This window comes from Cherax quadricarinatus, chromosome 50, assembly GCF_038502225.1.
Source record: "Cherax quadricarinatus isolate ZL_2023a chromosome 50, ASM3850222v1, whole genome shotgun sequence".
Taxonomy (NCBI): Eukaryota; Metazoa; Arthropoda; class Malacostraca; order Decapoda; family Parastacidae; genus Cherax; species Cherax quadricarinatus.
Window position 1 is genome coordinate 27,941,151 of NC_091341.1, and position 20,323 is coordinate 27,961,473.

Below are 20,323 nucleotides of genomic sequence, written 5' to 3' on the forward strand. Positions count from 1 at the left end.
TTTGAGAGATGCTATCTCCTGCTATCTGTTTTTCATTTATCCACACCAATAACAGTCTCTCAACATCTTCTATCACTTGCGATCTGTTTCGAAAACAAAGTTGCACCTTTGGCAAGAACAGCTTCCTTGATTGTCGTTTTCTTGGACACAATAGTAGCGATGGTTGATTGGGGTTTACTATACAACCTGGCCAGCTCGGAGACACGTACTCCACTTTCATACTTAGCAATGATCTCTTTCATCTCCATAGTAATTTTCACCCTTATTCCTGTAGGGTTGACACTAGAAGCTTTCTTGGGGCCCATGGTCACTTATTTTGCAGGTGAAATCACTAAAAATGTTGTAATAATACGAAATGCTCCGATTGTATGCTTGGATGTTACCGCAGAGGCTGGCTTGTAAACAATGCCACCGGCGGAACATGTGAGGCTGGCTTAGGCCGCACATAGACGCGTCTTGGACGAATCGCATTGAGCGAGTTTTTTAGCGCTATGCGAGGCAAAATTTTAGCGATAAAATGTAATGCTAGGCGGATTTAACGTTATGTGATGCCAACGTTTGGCGAGGGCCCACTGTACTTATATCAAATCATTTAATTACAGCCTCTCCTCACTTAGTGATGTACTTGTACTTGTTTACCAATGCCTTGGACTTATGACGGGCTCTCTGACCAGCATACTAACCTAAATAATGTATAATACAGCTGATTTCCTCTATTCTGTTTATTTCAATATACAGAACACTATTGAATATTTAAAAATACAGTGGAACCCTGAATTTTGGCCGTAATCCGTTCCAGAAGGTCGGCCTAAATCCGAAAAGGCTGAAAACTGAAGTAATATTTCCCATAAGAATTAAAGTATGTAAATAAAATTAATCTGTTCCAGGCACCCAAAAATATTAACAAAAAATACAATTTTTAAAGATTAACTATAATTTTACATACAGAAAACAATGAGAAATAAATATAAAGCACAAATTTTAATGATAAATGAACATTATATACCTTCATTGAAGACTCTTGTTGGCACACTGAAGAAGACAACGAAGGGAGAGGGAGTTGGGGTTATTGTTTGGAAGGGGAATCCCCTTCCATAAGGACTTCAGGTATCAAGTTGCTATCTGGGGTTACTTCCCTTCTTTGTCTTTTACTGGCACTAGGATCAGCTTGAGAGTCACTGCACCCCTGTCACACAAAAAAACTGTCCAGAGAGGTCTGTTTCTGGTGTCTCTTGTAAGATATGCCTGAAGTGGGGCACGGTTTTGTCAATGAATTCTATCGTGTTTCTCACTTTCTTTACCAAAGGGCTGGCACTAGGGCCCATGGTTGCTTATTTCGCAGTCACACTCAATAAACCACCACAAAAAAATAATGGATTATAACGAAATGTTTGGATGAATGTGCAGTGCTGCTCACTCACCCAGACACACAGACTCACAAACACGGCAGAGTGGCGGATGGACACATCCAATACAGCCAATTTCCGAGTTGCCAGCCGAAATCCAGGATAGAATTTCAGCCAAAAAAGTGGCCAAAATCTGATTTGGCTGATATCCGCACCAGACGATATCCAGGGGTCCACTGTATACCAGAAATGTTATAAATGGTGCAAAGGTGACATTAAAACAATATCAAAGATGGCCGACAGAAACTCACTACCATTATAGCATGCTCCTCGCTTAGCGACGAATTCGTTTAATGACGTGGTCTCAGAAACGGAACTCTGTCGCCAAGTGAGGAGAGGCTGTATTAGCAAATACAACAGCAGGATATTTGTTGTCACACCTGTGAAGATGATGTTGAGGCAAGTTTGTTTACATTAAGTCTTATGTGGAAACCAAAAGGCTTTCAGAAATAATGTAAATCTCTCATTCAATTATCTATTACTTTTTATTAGTCAACTATCAACTATGTAATGTTGACTGGATATGTGGTTAATGTTGACTGGATATGTGGTTAATGTTGACTGGATATGTGGCTAATGTTGACTGGATATGTGGTTAATGTTGACTGGATATGTGGCTAATGTTGACTGGATATGTGGTTAATGTTGACTGGATATGTGGCTAATGTTGACTGGATATGTGGTTAATGTTGACTAGATATGTGGTTAATGTTGACTGGATATGTGGCTAATGTTGACTGGATATGTGGTTAATGTTGACTGGATATGTGGTTAATGTTGACTGGATATGTGGTTAATGTTGACTGGATATGTGATTAATGTTGATTGGATATGTGGGTAATGTTGACTGGATATGTGGGTAATGTTGACTGGATATGTGGTTAATGTTGAGTGTAACTGTGGTTAATGTTAATTGGATATGTGGCTAATATTGATTGGATATGTGGTTAATGTTGATTGGATATGTGGTTAATGTTGATTGGATATGTGATTAATGTTGATTGGATATGTGGTTAATGTTGATTGGATATGTGGTTAATGTTGATTGTAAATGTGGCTAATATTGATTGGATATGTGGTTAATGTTGATTGGATATGTGGTTAATGTTGACTGGATATGTGGTTAATGTTGACTGGATATTAATGATAACGTTGACTGTAAATTGTCCATGGGGAAGTGGACCAGAATTCTCCCTCCGCAAGCCATGCGTGTTGTAAGAGGCGACTAAAATGCCGGGAGCAAGGGGGTAGTAACCCCTTCTCCCGTATAAATTACTAAATTTAAAAGAGAAACTTTCGTTTTTCTTTTTGGGCCACCCTGCCTTGGTGGGATATGGCTGGTGTGTTGAAAGAAAGAAGAAAGTTGATTGTAAATGTGGCTAATATTGATTGGATATGTGGTTAATGTTGATTGGATATGTGGGTCAGTGGGTCACCAGTAGCAACAGCTGGTAGTACGTATATCAAAGATATTAGCTGGGTGGGAGGGAAAACAGCAGAGGCGGGCGAGGGTACGTACCCAAGCAACGGCGGCTTGAATGCGGATTGACGCTGAGAGGAGGTGCTTCCTCAGAGTGAAAATGGTGTCTGGAGATAGTCCCTCGGTGGTTGGTAGATCTATCAGTCTCAAGAGAACACCCATACCTCCTTCCTCCACTTGTTCTCCAGTGTTGAACACGTTCCTCTCACGAAGCTGTTCAACATAAACAATAACACAACATTAATTCTGAGCAAGAGTTCAGCTCACCGGTACAACACATTGCCCATACTATCTGCAAAGTTGAGACAAACAAGTAGGGAAAGGGAGAGAAAAAGTCCTCTACCAATAATCCCTCCACTCTCAAACATGACAAAAACTGAACTATATCTATGTCTAATTCTTAGATAGTCATTAACTATTAAGATTAGTTTGCCCAAAATGTACTGCATACCAGTGGCTTTCTTTTGTGTCTAACAATCTTTTATTACATGTAAACTACATTATTTTTGTACCACAAAAAGAAATAAAAATTTGAATTTGAATACCCTATCTTATGAAGACTTGGGAATGTGAAACACTGTAAGTATATTAAGAAAGTTGTCCATGAATTCCTATGCTTTACAAAAACAAAAATTTTACTTGATAACAAGCAAAACAAAACAATATTAACACAGTCACTAATTAGAAACACTAACAACGAACTTGCTATAAGGTATATATTAAAACAGTCTTCTAAGCAGCAGTTAACTGCTGGAGATACTGACTGACCTTAAGAGAGAGATGTGTGAGAGGTAACTTCATGTCACTCATAGCGATGCACTGAGCTACGTCCGGCAGGAAGTACGCCGGCACCTTCACCCGCTTGCTGGCCGGCTCCCCGCGCTGCTGTAGCTTACGCTTCCCTCCCAAGGCTCTCTCACCCGGCTCCACAACTACAATGATAACATCTATTCATGAGGAAATAGAACAAGATTACACTAATATACAACCAGTTGATACATGCAACCTACTTTAAAAGTTCTTCTACCTTCAGAGCCAAGTCTGGTGCCAGGCTTGCCTGTTGATCATCTGTTCAACTAGGCTGTTGAGGTTGGTGACTCACTGGCCCACATAACCATCACGGCTTGATTAATATCCAAGAATTCTGACATCTGCTGGTAGCAGGTTGACTGGTCTTAAATCATGGATACAGTAGAAGACAGAAAAATTACAAACATATATCAACAAAGTCTTCCAGCAAACAAAGAAAAATAATAATGTTCAGTGGTAATAAAATTCCAACTGATGAATGGCAACAAATTCCAAGTAACAGTGAAATGTTTCACCTTTTGTGCAGGTGAAACATTTTGACAATAAAGATACGTAGTGTTGTACATGTGTCTTACTTCAACATTACTAGTTTCCTTTACCCACTGCAAGACTTGTCGATAAATCATACCATGGGTGGGGATAGAACCCGTGATCAGAGAGTCATAAAACTCCAGATCGACGTGCTAGCCACTGGGCCAGCTAGCTACAACAAGATTCATCCAACTAGGTATATAGCATAGGCACCAGTGTGACCATAAATGCAAGTTTTTACAGACGAATCTCTCGCCAGCGTGGCCATGACTAGCTCTAGCTCACGAAATCGCAATGACACAATTGCAAACCATACCACGGGCGGGGATAGAACCTGCAGTAAGAGTCATAAAATTCCAGACAGACATGTTAGCCACTGGAGTTTTATGACTTACACTTCTTTTTTTTTTTTTCAATGAACTGGCTGTATCCCACTGAGGCAGAGTGACCTAAAAAGAAACACCAAAGTTCTTCTTCTTTTTAGGTCACCACCACCAGGTTAACACAATATCTTCAAAAGAAAAAACAAAGTTTTTCTTTTTAAATTTAGTAATATATACAGGAGAAGGGGTTACTAGCACCTTGCTCACGGCATTTTAGTCGCCTCTTACCACACACGTGGCTCATGTAGGAAGAATTCTTACTTACACTTCTTATTATAACTCCAAATAATCTGTTAGCTTTATTATGCAGAATGAGGTGCTGATGTCTTGGCTTCAGACTTCTCACTATGATTCCCCAGTCCTTTTCACATTTCATATGATCAAGTTCTACATAATTCAATTAATAAGTGCCAGGGTTATTTACATTCCCAAGAATTAGGACTTTGCATTATCTACATTGAAATGCATCTACCATTTTTTAGACCATGACATTAGCTCTCTAAGACTTCATGATGTTCAATGGTATTGCCTTCTGAATTTATTGTTTTGCCTATTTTTATGTCTTCAGCAAATTTAACCATGTAAGTGCCTGACCAGCCAGGGTGTAGTTCGTATGTCGGTTCGCATGTGGCCAAGAGTAACAGACTAGTTGATCAGGCCCTGATCCACCACGAAGCCTGGTCCCAGACCGGGCTGTGGGGGCGTTGATCCCTGAAACCCTCTCCAGGTATGTCACTAAGAGGCCTAAATCTGATATTTGCAGAACACCCAGGCATGACTGGTCTCCATTCAGATTTTACTCCATTAACCTGGATGTAGTTTATGCATTGGCAATTCAACCCATTTTGAGTCTTATTTTAAGCCAATTCCATTACTCAATTTGATCAAATTATTAGCTATTTTTCTAGTACAGTGGAACCTCGGTTTTCTTTATGAATTCGTTCCAGAAAGTCTGACAAAAACCAAATTCAACGAATATTGAAGCAATAATTCTCATAAGAAATAATGTAAATCCAATTATTCCATTCCACACACCCAAAAATATTAACAAAAAATATATTTTAACCCTTTCAGGGTCCAAGGCCCAAATCTGGAGTCACGCACCAGTGTCCAAGAATTTTCAAAAAAAAAATTTGTTATTTTTTCTTATGAAATCGTAGAGAATCTTTTTGTGAAGGTAATAAAACAAAAAGTACGAAATTTGGTGGAAAATTGACGAAATTATGCTCTCGCGAATTTTGATGTGTCAGCGATATTTACGAATCGGCGATTTTGCCGACTTTGACTCCCATTTTAGGCCAATTACATTATTCCAATCAACCAAATTCTTAGCTATTTCACTAGTATTACTTCTATTCTATCGATTGAGCACAAGAAATCGCCAAGTCAACTGTTTCAACTACAAAATAAAGTGATCGGAAATTGTTAATTTGGCCAATTTAACACAAAGTTCAAAATATTCCAATTTCAAAATAGGGTCCAGAATAAACAATGTAGGCATTCCTGGCACTAAACTAACATTTCCTCTGTTCATTAGTCATGTTTTGAGGCTTTACAAATAAATTCCATTTTGATTTTTTATTCACATAATGAATTTTTATTCACACCAAAAAATAGAAGATTTACTGCTATGCAATACTGTAATAATTGTATAAATATCATCACCATATTTGTGAATGTATATTAGACCCACCAGCTGACGTGTATTAGACGTGTGAGGTCGTTTGTTTACTCTTGAATATCGGCAAAAATTTAACATTTCCGCTACTTTGAGCTCAGTTTCAAGCCATTTCCAGTGCTAAAACCAATCAAAATCATCTCTATTTCTGTAATATGTCTTCCATTCTATCAAATGAGACCAAGAAATCGCAAATACAACTATAAAAAACATACGAAAAAACACTGCAAAGTTGCTGTTTTAATCAAAAAATCATGATTTCAGTTTTTTTCTCTCATTATACACAGTGTGCTGCAGGATCTGTTTTATGTGGTGCACACATACCACATAGATGTATTCTCTCATATCTAGGCCCAAATGTACCACTCACAGTTTATCAGAGTGAGCTGAGCTCATGGCGTAGATCTACGGTTTGGACACTCACCATAAAGCCGTAGATCTACGGGACGGACCCTGAAAGGGTTAAAGAGAATAACTAGAATTTTACATACAGAAAACAATGAGAAATAAATATAAAGGACTAATGAAATGGATAAATGAACATTTAATATCACTTTCATCTTTACTGAAGACTCTTGTTGGTGTATGGAAGATGTGAGGAGGGGAGAGGGAGGAGAGGTTATCTCTACCACCATCACTACCACCCTCTACCACCATCACTACCGCCCTCTACCACCATCACTACCACCATCACTACCACCATCACTACCACCTTCTACCACCATCACACCCACTACCACCCTCTACCACCATCACTACCACCCTCTACCACCATCACTACCACCCTCTACCACCATCACTACCACCCTCTACCACCATCACTACCACCCTCTACCACCATCACTACCGCCCTCTACCACCATCACTACCACCATCACTACCACCCTCTACCACCATCACACCCACTACCACCATCACTACTGCCCTCTACCACCATCACTACCACCCTCTACCACCATCACTACCACCATCACTACCACCCTCTACCACCATCACTACTGCCCTCTGCCACACCACCATCACTACTGCCCTCTACCACCATCACTACCACCCTCTACCACCATCACTACCACCCTCTACCACCATCACTACCACCCTCTACCACCATCACTACGACCATCACTACCACCCTCTACCACCATCACTACCACCCTCACTACCACCCTCTACCACCATCACTACCACCCTCTACCACCATCACTACCACCCTCTACCACCATCACTACCACCCTCTACCATCACTACCACCCTCTACCACCATCACTACCACCCTCTACCACCATCACTACCACCATCACTACCACCCTCTACCACCATCACTACCACCCTCTACCACCATCACTACCACCCTCTACCACCATCACTACCACCCTCTACCACCATCACTACCACCATCACTACCATCACTACCACCCTCTACCACCATCACTACTGCCCTCTACCACCATCACTACCACCCTCTACCACCATCACTACCACCCTCTGCCACACCACCATCACTACTGCCCTCTACCACCATCACTACCGCCCTCTGCCACCATCACTACCACCCTCTACCACCATCACAACCACTACCACCCTCTACCACCATCACTACCACCCTACCATCACTACCACTGTCCCTGCAGCCGCAGCAAGCAGCAACAAGGCTGCTCCTATATCTTGCCGTCCCCTGGGCCTATACGAACTCCAGTGATGGCCAAATTTGCAAGTACTGCTGCAACAACATGCAAGGAACCTATAGTGACATAAAAACTGACGGTGAAGACAACGAAATGGACTAAATATGACAAAAGAGGGACCGGCATTCAAGTACCAGACCTGCTGTTGCCAGACGTGAACCAGACATGAGACGTTTTCCACTACAGTGAAATAACTGATCTACATATCAACTGCACCAGTGTTTAACGGGAAGACAACATGGCAGAAAACCTGATCAACTAAATCTCCAAGGAAATGACAGGTCTGTAGGACTTTTTTCTTCAGTGCCAAACGAGGGAAAGAATTGAGCATTTAAACATGGCTGACCGGCATCCATACAGCCGCTACTGCCAGACGTACAACTAGTGAAGTGAAATTCTCATCTTTACTGACGTTCATCTGTTGACAGTAGCATCATATCTGTACCACCATCATATCACCTGTACCAGTGCTAACGAGAGGGAAACACAGGAGACATCGTCAAATCAACAGTACAAAACTCCAAGGTTATAGGTCGGATATCCCTCAGTGCCAGTCGTGGGAAAGTGAATAGTTAAACAGCCAAGGTTAATGTTTTAGTAGCTGACCTATATTCAGCTGACCAGTGTACAGTGAGAGAATCATAGCAGAAAATGCCAAATATATCTATAAACTCAAGGAAAGTCAGGTTGTAGGTGGCGTTACTCCCCTCAGTGTTTTAAAAATGGCTGAGTCAGCAGAACAGGTCAGGAGACAACAACACCACACAACCCCCGATAAATGGAACTGAGGGGGATTTGGAAGGATAAAACCATGGATTAAACCTTTCTGATCTACCAGAATGGAAAGGAGTTAGAAGTTAATTGAGGAAGCCAGACTGTGAAGTGAGATGGGAAGGGGAGTGTGTAATAAGGGGTTAACTGTAAGGGTTTTGTGAAGTTAAGGGAAAAGTGAGCAGTGAAGAGGGTTTTGAAGAGGAAATTTTACTAGTAATTCAGTGGTGATTGCTAAAGCAGATACTAAGTGTACTAGGGACTGGAAAAGAGAAATAAATATTATTGTATATGAGTAAAAGAGCGAAGAGTGAAAATGGCAGGCATTAGGGGGGTACAGGCTGCCATAATTATATTTATATTTCCTCTTCAATTCCATGAAGAAAGAAATCAGTCATGGGGGCTGGAAAAGGTGAATGGAGTAACAGCGCCCTGGACAGTAAAAGCCCAACAGTTGCCATCCTACCAGAAAAGTAAATGTCACTATCGCCGCAAGGTATGGCAACAATGCATACCCAAACAAAAACAGTGGCACACAGCTCTTATTGTAGCACTCTTAAGTGGTGATATCCAAATTAATCCAGGACCTCAATCTATTGTGCAGAAGCAAAACAGACAGATAAATGACGGCGATAATGACGGTCTAGTAGCTAGGAATGATAACCTTAACTCCATATGTAATGCATACATAGGTCAATGTGAGACAATACAGCCATTATTATCTCAAACACTACCAAACAGGTGCATACACTGTACTAAAGCACGCATGAAAAACAGAAAAGGCACCTTATGTAAAATGTGTAAGGGGTGGGTGCATGATGGATGTATGTACAATTATAGCAACGGTGCCAGAATTCATTTTGTGTGTAACAAATGCACTTTGGCACAGTTACCCTTTAGCAGTGATGACATTGATTTACCTAATTTTAATACAAATGACCCATTGCCATATATTGATGATTATGATTGTTTTATGAAAACAGGCCTTCACTTTATTCATGTCAATGCAAGATCACTTCTTCCTAAATTGGCAGAGATTAGGATTCTAGCTAACAAAATTAGGGCGGCAGTTATAACCATCTCTGAATCTTGGTTGGATGATACGGTGACTGACGACGAGGTCAAAATAGAAGGTTACAATATAAAACGCTAAGATAGGAACAGAAAGGGTGGTGGAGTATGTGCCTACATTAGAAATGACTTAGCTTACAACCCAAGACCTGATTTAAATAACAATAAACTGGAGATTCTATGGTTTGAAGTGCTGCTTCCTAAGACCAAACCCATCTTAGTAGGAACTAGTTACCGCCCTCCTACCCAGGACCAGTTCTTAGAAGACTTTTCCAGAGTCCTGTCCGGAGTTGAAAACAATTGCGAGACAATAATACTGGGCGATTTCAATATCTGTTTTCAGCAGCAAAATAACGGGCTATGCAAAAGGTATAAGCAAATTCTAGGATTAAATAGTTACACTCAACTAATTAATACTCCAACCCGGATCACACAGTTCTCAGCCACCCTAATTGACCACATACTTTGTAACCGCTCTGAGAACATTAGTCAGTCAGGTGTCATTACCACAGGTCTTAGTGATCATTTCATCATTTACTGCACCAGGAAAATCACTAGGGATAGGATAGGCCTACACAGGACAATAAAAATGAGGTCAACTAGAAACTACAGTAAAGAAACACTGGTAAATAGGCTACACAATTGTGACTGGACAGAGATAACAAGTTGCACGGACGTAAACGATGCCTGGGAAAAATTCAAAACAATGTTCACTACCATCCTTGATAATATTGCACCAGTTAAAGAGGTTAGGATTAAACGAAGAACTGAACCCTGGATGAATACTGAGATATTAGATAATATGAAATTCAGAGACCAGCTGCTAAAAAGATTTAAAGCAAACAGACAGGATATTGCAGCACTAAATGAATTCCAAAGGGTGAGGAACAGAGTACAGAGACTTATAAAAGGTGCAAAGGCAAAGCACTACTGCTCAAAAATTGAAGAGTATAAGCATAACCCAAGAAAGCTCTGGCAACAACTAAAACAGTTGGGGTATAGCCATAAGCCAGTAGATAGGTCTAACATAGTACTCACTATCGATAATGAGGTATGCCACGAAACATCTAAGGTGGCAAATTGCTTTAATTCATACTACACATCTGTTGCATCAACACTAGTAAGTAAACTACCAGCTGCATCAAATACCTTTAACACAGACTCTGATAAGTTTCAAACATACTATACCAATAAAGGGGTAACCCCAAACAGTTGTCAACTAGTAAGTGTATCTCATGACTTTATTCAAAAAGAACTAAGCAGGTTAAACCCAACTAAGAGCACAGGCCCTGATAACATCCCGTCTAAGTTCCTAAAAGATGGTGCTTCTGAACTGTCAATCCCTATTGCTCACATAATAAATCTATCAATCACCACTAATACCGTACCGGAGGGGTTCAAGGAGGCCAGAGTTACTCCTATCTTCAAGAAAAATAGTAGGTCTGATGTAAGCAACTATAGGCCTGTTAGTATACTCAGTATAATATCTAAAATTCTAGAGAGGGCGGTGTATTCTCAAGTAGTTAAGTACCTTAATGACAACAACATTCTCCATAGGTATCAATCGGGCTTTAGAAGATCCTACTCAACCGACACCTCCCTTATTAATCTGATGGATTATCTGAGAACTGAAATGTCAAAGGGGAACCTCATAGGTATGGTAACCTTAGACCTGCAAAAGGCCTTTGATACTGTCAACCACAATATATTATGTAATAAACTTCAAGCTATCGGTATAGGTTCTGTAGACTGGTTTAAGTCCTACCTTAGCAACAGGAGACAAACAGTCAAAATCAACAAAACAGAATCAGAACCCCTGCCGATAACTTGTGGAGTTCCCCAAGGTAGTATTCTGGGTCCCTTATTATTCTTATGTTATGTCAATGATATGCCTATCAGTGTCAAGTGCAAACTCCTACTGTATGCAGATGACAGTGCTCTGTTAGTGTCAGGTAAAGACCCACAAGATATTGCTAATGTTTTAACACTGGAACTGGAGTCCTGCAGCAAATGGTTAGTAGACAACAAACTATCATTACACCTAGGGAAAACTGAAGCCATTCTCTTTGGCACGAAACATAAACTGAGAAGGGTAAATAATTTTAATGTTCAATGTAATGGGGAGCCCATCACTTTGGTTTCATCAGTAAAATATTTGGGAATCCCCTTTGACCAATGCATGTCAGGAGAATTGATAGGGAACAGTGTAGTAAAGAAAGCGAATGCCAGACTGAAGTTCCTGTATAGACAAGCACAGTGTCTACCTACTGAGGCTCGCAGGACCCTATGTCTAGCCCTTATACAATGCCATATGGATTACGCTTGCTCTTCTTGGTACTCTGCCTTGACAAAAAAACTGAAAGATAGACTGCAAATCACCCAGAACAAAATCGTAAGATTCATCCTGGGGCTGGGACCAAGAGAACATGTAGGCCAGGATGAATTACAGCAGTTGGATATGCTGAATGTTGAAGACAGAGTAAAACAACTGAAGCTAAATCATGTTTATAAAATTGCTCACAAACAATGTCCAGAATATCTTGCTGTCAATTTTGTCAAGGTTGGGAACCAAAGCAATCATAGTACAAGGGGGAGAGAGCACAACTTTGTAGTACCCACAGTCATTGGCCAGGCTTCAAACACCTTTATTGTACGGCAATAAAGGAATGGAACAGACTGCCCGCACACGTCAAAGCCAGTCATAGCATGAACCAGTTCAAGAAGACTGCCAAAAGGTGTCTGATGAATGTAGCTACAGAAAGGGAGGGGAATGATTTTCTATTTTTTAGCTAACATACGTGTAAATTTTACCTTATTCCTAGTAATGACCCTCGTATGGTAGATAGTCTTAATGACCTTGGTGTAGTAGATAGTCTTTTTAGTATGATAATAAGATGTTATCTTCATTGTAGAATAATAAGAAAATATTATAACCTTTATATTATAATAATAAGGTAAAAGGACCCCAATGGAAATAAGTCACTCTGTCTGACTTTTTTGGGTTATCCTAGGTTCTCTACACATATGCTGCTATGTATGATAATTCTATGTAACTGTATTTGTGTATACCTGAATAAACTTACTTACTTACTTACTTACTTACTTACTTACTTACTTACTTACTTTACTTACTCTAGCAACAAGAAACAAAGCCAGACTGACTCACACCATGAGGAATGCTTTGTGTGGGCACGGGCGGACACATTCAGTACAGCAGACCACTGTCAACTCGACAAAAACCAAGGTGATGAACAAAAACTGGGACCAATAAAAGGAAAAAAGCTGTCGAACACCAAATTAGACGAAACCAGGGCAAATGAAAACCAAGGTTCCACTGTATGCCTTCCATTCTACTGAGCAGAAAAAAACTGCTGATTCTTCTATCAGAATTACCCTATAAAGTGCACAAAGTTGGTAATTTGGCCAATTTTACAAAAAATTCAACAAATTCCAATTTCAAAACAGAGTACTCATTCCAGCCACTAAAGCAACCTATCTTCTGTTCATCAACCATGTCCCCAGGCCTCTGCTTAATTAAATTTGCTTCCATTTTGAATGCAACACCACCAAGTATGTTAGGTAAATGGACACAGATGCAACTAATGTGACATTTTATTGTGGCAATGTTTCACTCTCCAGAAACTTTGTCCAGCAGTAACAGCTTGACAAAACTCCTGAAGAGCAAAACATTGCCACAATACATTGTTACATTAGTTGCACCTGCATCTTTTTACCTAACATTTTGTTGGAAATTCTAACATTATTACTAATCACCAAAAATGACTGGTCATGATTTATGGCATCTCAATAACTGAAGGAGACTTAGTAAAAAAGATAAAAGACTGAGGGAGGTACTCTCTACCTCTTTCAGAAAAATCATCAAAAATCTGCTGCTGCAGTGCTCCTCAATTCTTATGTTCTTACTTCTACAAGTGGGCACTACAATGTCATCATTATCTCTGTCTCACCTTTGGCACTATAAAAAACTATAGAAAACCCTATAGCAATTGGGGCCATATACAGGACCCTCCATACTAATATCCCAGCTTTTAATGATAAACTAAAAACACTGATTACAGATGCACAAATGAACAAGCACCAGCTACTACTAGCAGGAGACTTCAACATCAACCTTTGCCTAACAGATGACCAACCTTTAACTGATTTCATTAACAGTATGAATAATACACTACTCATACTAATAATTACAAAACCAACAAGACTAACTGAGACTAATGCAACCATAATTTTGACCATGGCTCTGGTGGCCTGGTGGTTAACGCTCTCGCTTCACACGGCGAGGGTCTGGGTTCGATTCCCAGCCAGAGTAGAAACATTGGACGTGTTTCTTTCCACCTGATGTCTATGTTCCCCATCAGTAAAATAGGTACCTGGGTGTTAGTTGACTGGTGTGGGTCGCATCCTGGGACACTGACCTAACTTGCCCGAAATGCGGAGCATAACAAGGGACTTTCTATATAGTAGTATGTCATTGTTGTCAGCTAGGCCTGTATACCTTGTACATGTACTTGTAGTAAATAAAGATATTATTATTATTATTACTAGCCCCTTAAAGTGGGGATAACAACGGACAACACTACTGACGACTAGCCAACTTTCCTCCTAACAAACATCTGTAAGCAACCAATGGAATGTAATAAGTTCTCTTTTCGATTCCATGATGAGTCATCAATAAGTAACTTCACTGCAGAGCTAAGCTCAGTTGACTGGCCTACAGAATTTTCCAATGGTGTTGGTATAGATGAATAAGCAGACATACTTCTCAACAAAACACACAGACTATATAACAAACCTTGTCCCATAAAAACTATACAGATCACTAATAAAAGATTAAGTTGCCCATGGCTTACTAACAGCATCCTAAGATCCATCAATATAAAATATCAATATGAAAAACAATATAGAAGGGGCTTAATAACTAAAGAATTTATTACACACTATATGTCAGTCCTCACCAAATTAACCCTTTTGGGATCCATCCCGTAAAATTACTACTTCGAAGAACGGGTCGGTCCCATAAAACTACGCCAAAATTCTAGTGGCTTCCAATCTTATGGGAGAAACCTGGTAGGCCTACATATGAGAGAATGGGTCTGCATGGTAAGCATCTGCAGAATAAAAAAAATCCTGCAGCATGCAGTGCATAATGAGAGAAAACTGCACCAGACGCTCCTGGCCCATGGCCGGGCTCAGAGAGTAGGTAAACTCTCGAAACTCTTCAAAGGTATTTCAAAGGTATGGAATGATTTTGGTGTAAAACAGCAACTTTGCGGTGTATTTTCGTACGGTTTTCATGGTTCTATTCTCGGTTTCTTGGTCTCATTTGATAGAATGGAAGATATATTACAGAAATAGTGATGATTCTGAATAGTTACAGATTAAAAGTAGCTTGAAATTTTTGCCAATGTTCAAAAGTAAACAAAACACGTCACGCATCCAATACACGTTAATTGGCCAGTCTAATATGCACTCGTGAATGCACTGACATTATTTATACAATTATTACGATTATGCAGTAGTCTCAATAACAGCAAATATTCTATTTTTTTAAGTGAATAAAAATTCAAAATGAAAAGGAAGCATAATATATGCTGTACTTTAGCTCATTCTAGCACAACACATAGACAATATCAATTTCATTATGTTTATTAGTGACTATACTCTATATGACCAAAGTGCTTTAGCGGTATACTTATCCAAACCTCCCACCACTACAGAAATCAGTATTAGAACTCACCACATAATACAGGATATAAACAACCACTATTTAAACCTAAAAGATGAATGATCATGTTGACCCTGATCTAAACCTCCATAATCTAACACACAATCAAAACTTATTGGAAAGTAACTGCCTTTATTACACAGCATCACAAGCCAGCACCATCCTGAACACTGCTCAAAGTCTATCAGTTCTTAACTACAACATCAGGTCCTTAAGCAAACACTATGATGACCTCTTGGCACTCCTTGAGTCACTAAAGACACCGTTCTCCTGCATTATTCTTACTGAGACCTGGCTTAAGCAGGACACAACTGATATCTACCCACTACCAGGATACACAGCAATCCACAACTGCAGACCATACCAAGTTGGGGGTGGTACTGCAATCTATTACTCTAACCAACTATCTTGTATTAGCACTAACTGCTTTAGTGATGAATATGGGGAATACATTTTTGCTAATTTTACTGTAAAAAACCTCAAGACGCCTATAAAAATCGGTGCCATATACCGGATACCCCACACAAACATCCCAAACTTCAGTGAGAATCTAAAGTCACTAATAACAAACAGTTGTGCAAGAAAGGTATAAAATACCGACAATATGAAAGTTAAGACACATGTGGAACATCTGGATATCTTTATTGTAGATGTTTCGCCATCCAATGGCTTTATCAATACAGATTCTAGGACATAATAGGAAGACAGTAGAACTATATACAAAAGATGAGGTAATCAGTCCCTCAGCCTTGTAGTTAGTGTTCACAGCATAGCGGTGGAGGAGAATCTGGAGCAAAGGCAAGAAGACTGGTGGTTACATAGGCGTCAGTGGATAGGGACGGGCAGCAGACGAGGGCATTGTCACTGGTAACCGGGATTCCCCAGTGGAAGTAGGTCCTTCCCAAAGAGATGGGTTAGTTGCAGCAGCCGTGAAGAAGGTCTTGTAGATGTCCTCTGAACCAAGATTCCATGATGTTGCAGTGTCTGACAAGTTGTGCAAGAAAGGTATAAAATACCGACAATATGAAAGTTAAGACACATGTGGAACATCTGGATATCTTTATTGTAGACGTTTCGCCATCCAGTGGCTTTATCAATACAGATTCTAGGACATAATAGGAAGACAGTAGAATTATATACAAAAGATGAGGTAATCAGTCCCTCAGCCTTGGCGAAACGTCTACAATAAAGATATCCAGATGTTCCACATGTGTCTTAATAACAAACAGACAAATGAACAAGCACCACCTTCTCTTAGCTGGAGACTTCAATATCAACCTTGGCCTACCAGATGATCAGACTGTAACTGATTTCATCAACAATATGAACAACACACTTCTCATACCAACAATAACTAAACCAACCAGGCTGACTGAGACAATAGACCACATATGGACCAATATATTAGCCCCCCTTAAATCAGGGATAATCACAGACAGCACTACTGACCACTACCCAACCTTCCTCTTAACAAACATTAGTAAGCCACCACTCGAATACAACAAAGTTTCATTTAGACTCCATGACGAGGCCTCAATAAGGAATTTCACAGCAGACCTAGAGACTGTTGACTGGCCTACAGAATTCTCCAATGCCAATGGTATTGACGATTGGACAGACATTTTTCTTAACAAAATACTTAGACTATACAACAAACATTGTCCTATAAAAACGAAACAGATCACGAATAAATGGCTTGGTTGCCCATGGCTAACCAGCACCATTCTCAAATCAATTGATAAGAAACACTAATATGAAAAGCAATATAGACAGGGCTTAATACACAAAGACATTCTTAAACAATATTCAACAGTTCTCACCAAATTAATAAAGAAAGCCAAACAACTGTACTACTCCAGCAGATTCACTGACACAAGAGGAGATATAAAAAAGACCTGGAAAACACTTTCCCAGATTCTGGGGACCCACAAACTGAAAAAAGCAAGAATATTGTTCTAACTAAACCTCATGAAACACCACTGCATCCCACTGATACAGCTAACAAGATAAATGACTTCTTCTCAAACATAGGATCTAATCTCGCCAGTAAAATCCCACGTACCAATGCCCGTGCCGGGGACTACCTAGATGGGAATTTCCCAAATTCCTTCTATCTTGTACCAACTGAGCCCACGGAAGTCACCACGATCATAAAGTCACTTAAAAATAACTCGAGGAATCTGTCTCACGTCCCTCCATTATTGTTCAAGCGAACGGCCCATGTCCTCTCGCATGCTATTACATTACTTTCTAACAAGTCACTAGAAACTAGCACTTTCCCGACACTACTCAAGACAGCAAGGGTTACACCAATACATAAAATTGGTGACCCTACAGACGTAAACAACTATAGGCCAATATCAAACTTACCATTGCTATCTAAAATCTTTGAGAAACTCATGCACAGGAGACTATATTCATTTATAACGTCACAAAACATACTCAACCCCTGCCAATTTGAATTCAGAAAAAATAAAAGCACCAATGATGCAATTATAAAAATGCTACACCTGCTTTACACAGCATTGGAAAATAAGGAATATCCATTAGGAATTTTTATTGACCTACAAAAAGCGTTTGACACAGTAGAGAGCGGCATCCTACTCCACAAACTTGACCACTATGGTATAAGAGACCATGCACTTGCATATTTTAAGTCCTACCTTTCTAATAGGTATCAGTATGTCACCATTAAAGACACAGCCTCATCAATACGGCCATTTGATACTGGAGTTCCACAGGGAAGTGTCCTTGAACCCCTGCTCTTCCTCATTTACATCAATGATCTTCCAAACATATCCCAACACCTGAAACCCATTCTCTTTGCTGACGACACGACTTATGTCATCTCCCACCCTAATCTTGCCACCCTCAACACCATTGTTAACGAGGAGCTGTTCAAAATACTGACTTGGATGACAGCCAATAAACTTACACTTAACACTGGCAAAACCTACTATATTATGTTTGGTAGCAGAGCAGGTGTTGCACAACTTAATATTAAGATCGACAACGCTCTAATTGCCAGACATAATGAGGGCAAATTCCTTGGCCTATACTTCGACAACAACCTAAATTTCAGCACCCATATCCAACACATAACAAAAAAAGTATCTAAAATGGTGGGGATCCTCTCCAAGATACGATACTACATGCCGCAAACTGCCCTTCTCACACTATACCATTCACTTATACAGTGGACCCTCGACCAACGATGGCATCGATTAACGATAAATCTGACTAGCGATACATTTTAACGTCCACTTTGGCCTGAGCGCGCCTCACTTGTCCCTTTGGTGCCAGTGTTTACAAGCCAGCCAGCCACCTCGGTCGCTTCCAAACATACAACTGGAACATTTCATATTATCACAGCCTTTTTAGTGATTGCACCTGCAAAATAAGTCACCATGGGTCCCAAGAAAGCTTCTAGTGCCAACCCAACAGCAAAAAGGGTGAGAATTACTATGGAGATGAAGAAAGAGATCGGTCAGAGCTGGTCAGGTTGTATAATAAACCCCAATCAACCATCGCTACTATTGTGGGCAAGAAAACGGCAATCAAGGAAGCTGTTCTTGCCAAAGGTGCAACTATGTTCTCGAAACTGAGATCGCAAGTGATAGAAGATGTTGAGAGACTTTTATTGGAGTGGATAAACGAGAAACAGATAGCAGGAGACAGCATCTCTCAAGCGATCATATGTGAAAAGGCTAGGAAGTTGCATGACGATTTAATTAGAAAAATGCCAGCAACTAGTGGTGATGTGAGTGAATTTAAGGCCAGCAAAGGTTGGTTTGAGAGATTTAAGAAGTGTAGTGGCATTCATAGTGTGATAAGGCATGGTGAGGCTGCCAGTTCAGACCACAAATCGGCTGAAAAATATGTGCAGGACTTCAAGGAGTACATAGACAGTGAAGGACTGAAACCTGAACAAGTGTTTAATTGTGATGAAACAGGCCTGTTTTGGAAGAAAATGCCAAGCAGGACCTACATTACTCAGGAGGAAAAGGCACTCCCAGGACATAAGTCTATGAAAGACAGGCTTACTCTGTTGATGTGTGCCAATGCTAGTGGTGATTGCAAAGTGAAGCCTTTATTGGTCTATCACTCTGAAACTCCCAGAGTGTTCAGGAAAAACAATGTCCTCAAGGCTAATTTGTGTGTGCTGTGGAGGGCAAACAGTAAGGCATGGGTCACTAGGGACTTTTTCTATGACTGGTTACACCATGCATTTGCCCCCAATGTGAAAAATTACCTAATTGAAAAGAAATTAGACCTTAAGTGCCTCCTGGTATTAGACAATGCTCCTGGTCATCCTTCAGACTTGGCAGAGCGACTTTCTAGGGACATGAGCTTCATTAAGGTTAAGTTTTTGCCTCCTAATACCACTCCTCTCCTGCAGCCCATGGACCAGCAGGTTATTTCCAACTTCAAGAAACTGTACACAAAAGCTATGTTTGAAAGGTGCTTTGTAGTGACCTCAGAAACTCAACTGACTCTAAGAGAGTTTTGGAAAGATCATTTTACCATCCTCAATTGTGTAAACATTATAGGTAAGGCTTGGGAGGAAGTGACTAAGAGGACATTGAACTCTGCTTGGAAAAAACTGTGGCCAGAATGTGTAGACAAAAGGGATTTTGAAGGGTTTGAGGCTAACCCTGAGAATCCTATGCCAGTTGAGGAATCCATTGTGGCATTGGGGAAGCCCTTGGGGTTGGAGGTTAGTGGGGAGGATGTAGAAGAGTTGGTGGTGGAGGACAGTGAAGAA

The 20,323-nt window shown here is 40.2% G+C and overlaps 1 protein-coding gene across 4 annotated transcripts in view; it reads right to left on the reverse strand.

The window, feature by feature from the left end:
* The window catches only part of MED14 (mediator complex subunit 14), a 532,798-nt gene that overhangs the window by 234,669 nt on the left and 277,806 nt on the right, over positions 1-20,323 (reverse strand). For all 4 annotated transcript variants that reach the window (XM_070095607.1, XM_070095604.1, XM_070095606.1 and 1 more), the window contains 2 exons: positions 3,655-3,818; positions 2,926-3,099 (listed from right to left, as the gene is read on the reverse strand). In XM_070095607.1, coding sequence (XP_069951708.1) covers positions 2,926-3,099; positions 3,655-3,818 — 338 coding nt within the window. The remainder of the gene's footprint in view (positions 1-2,925; positions 3,100-3,654; positions 3,819-20,323) is intronic.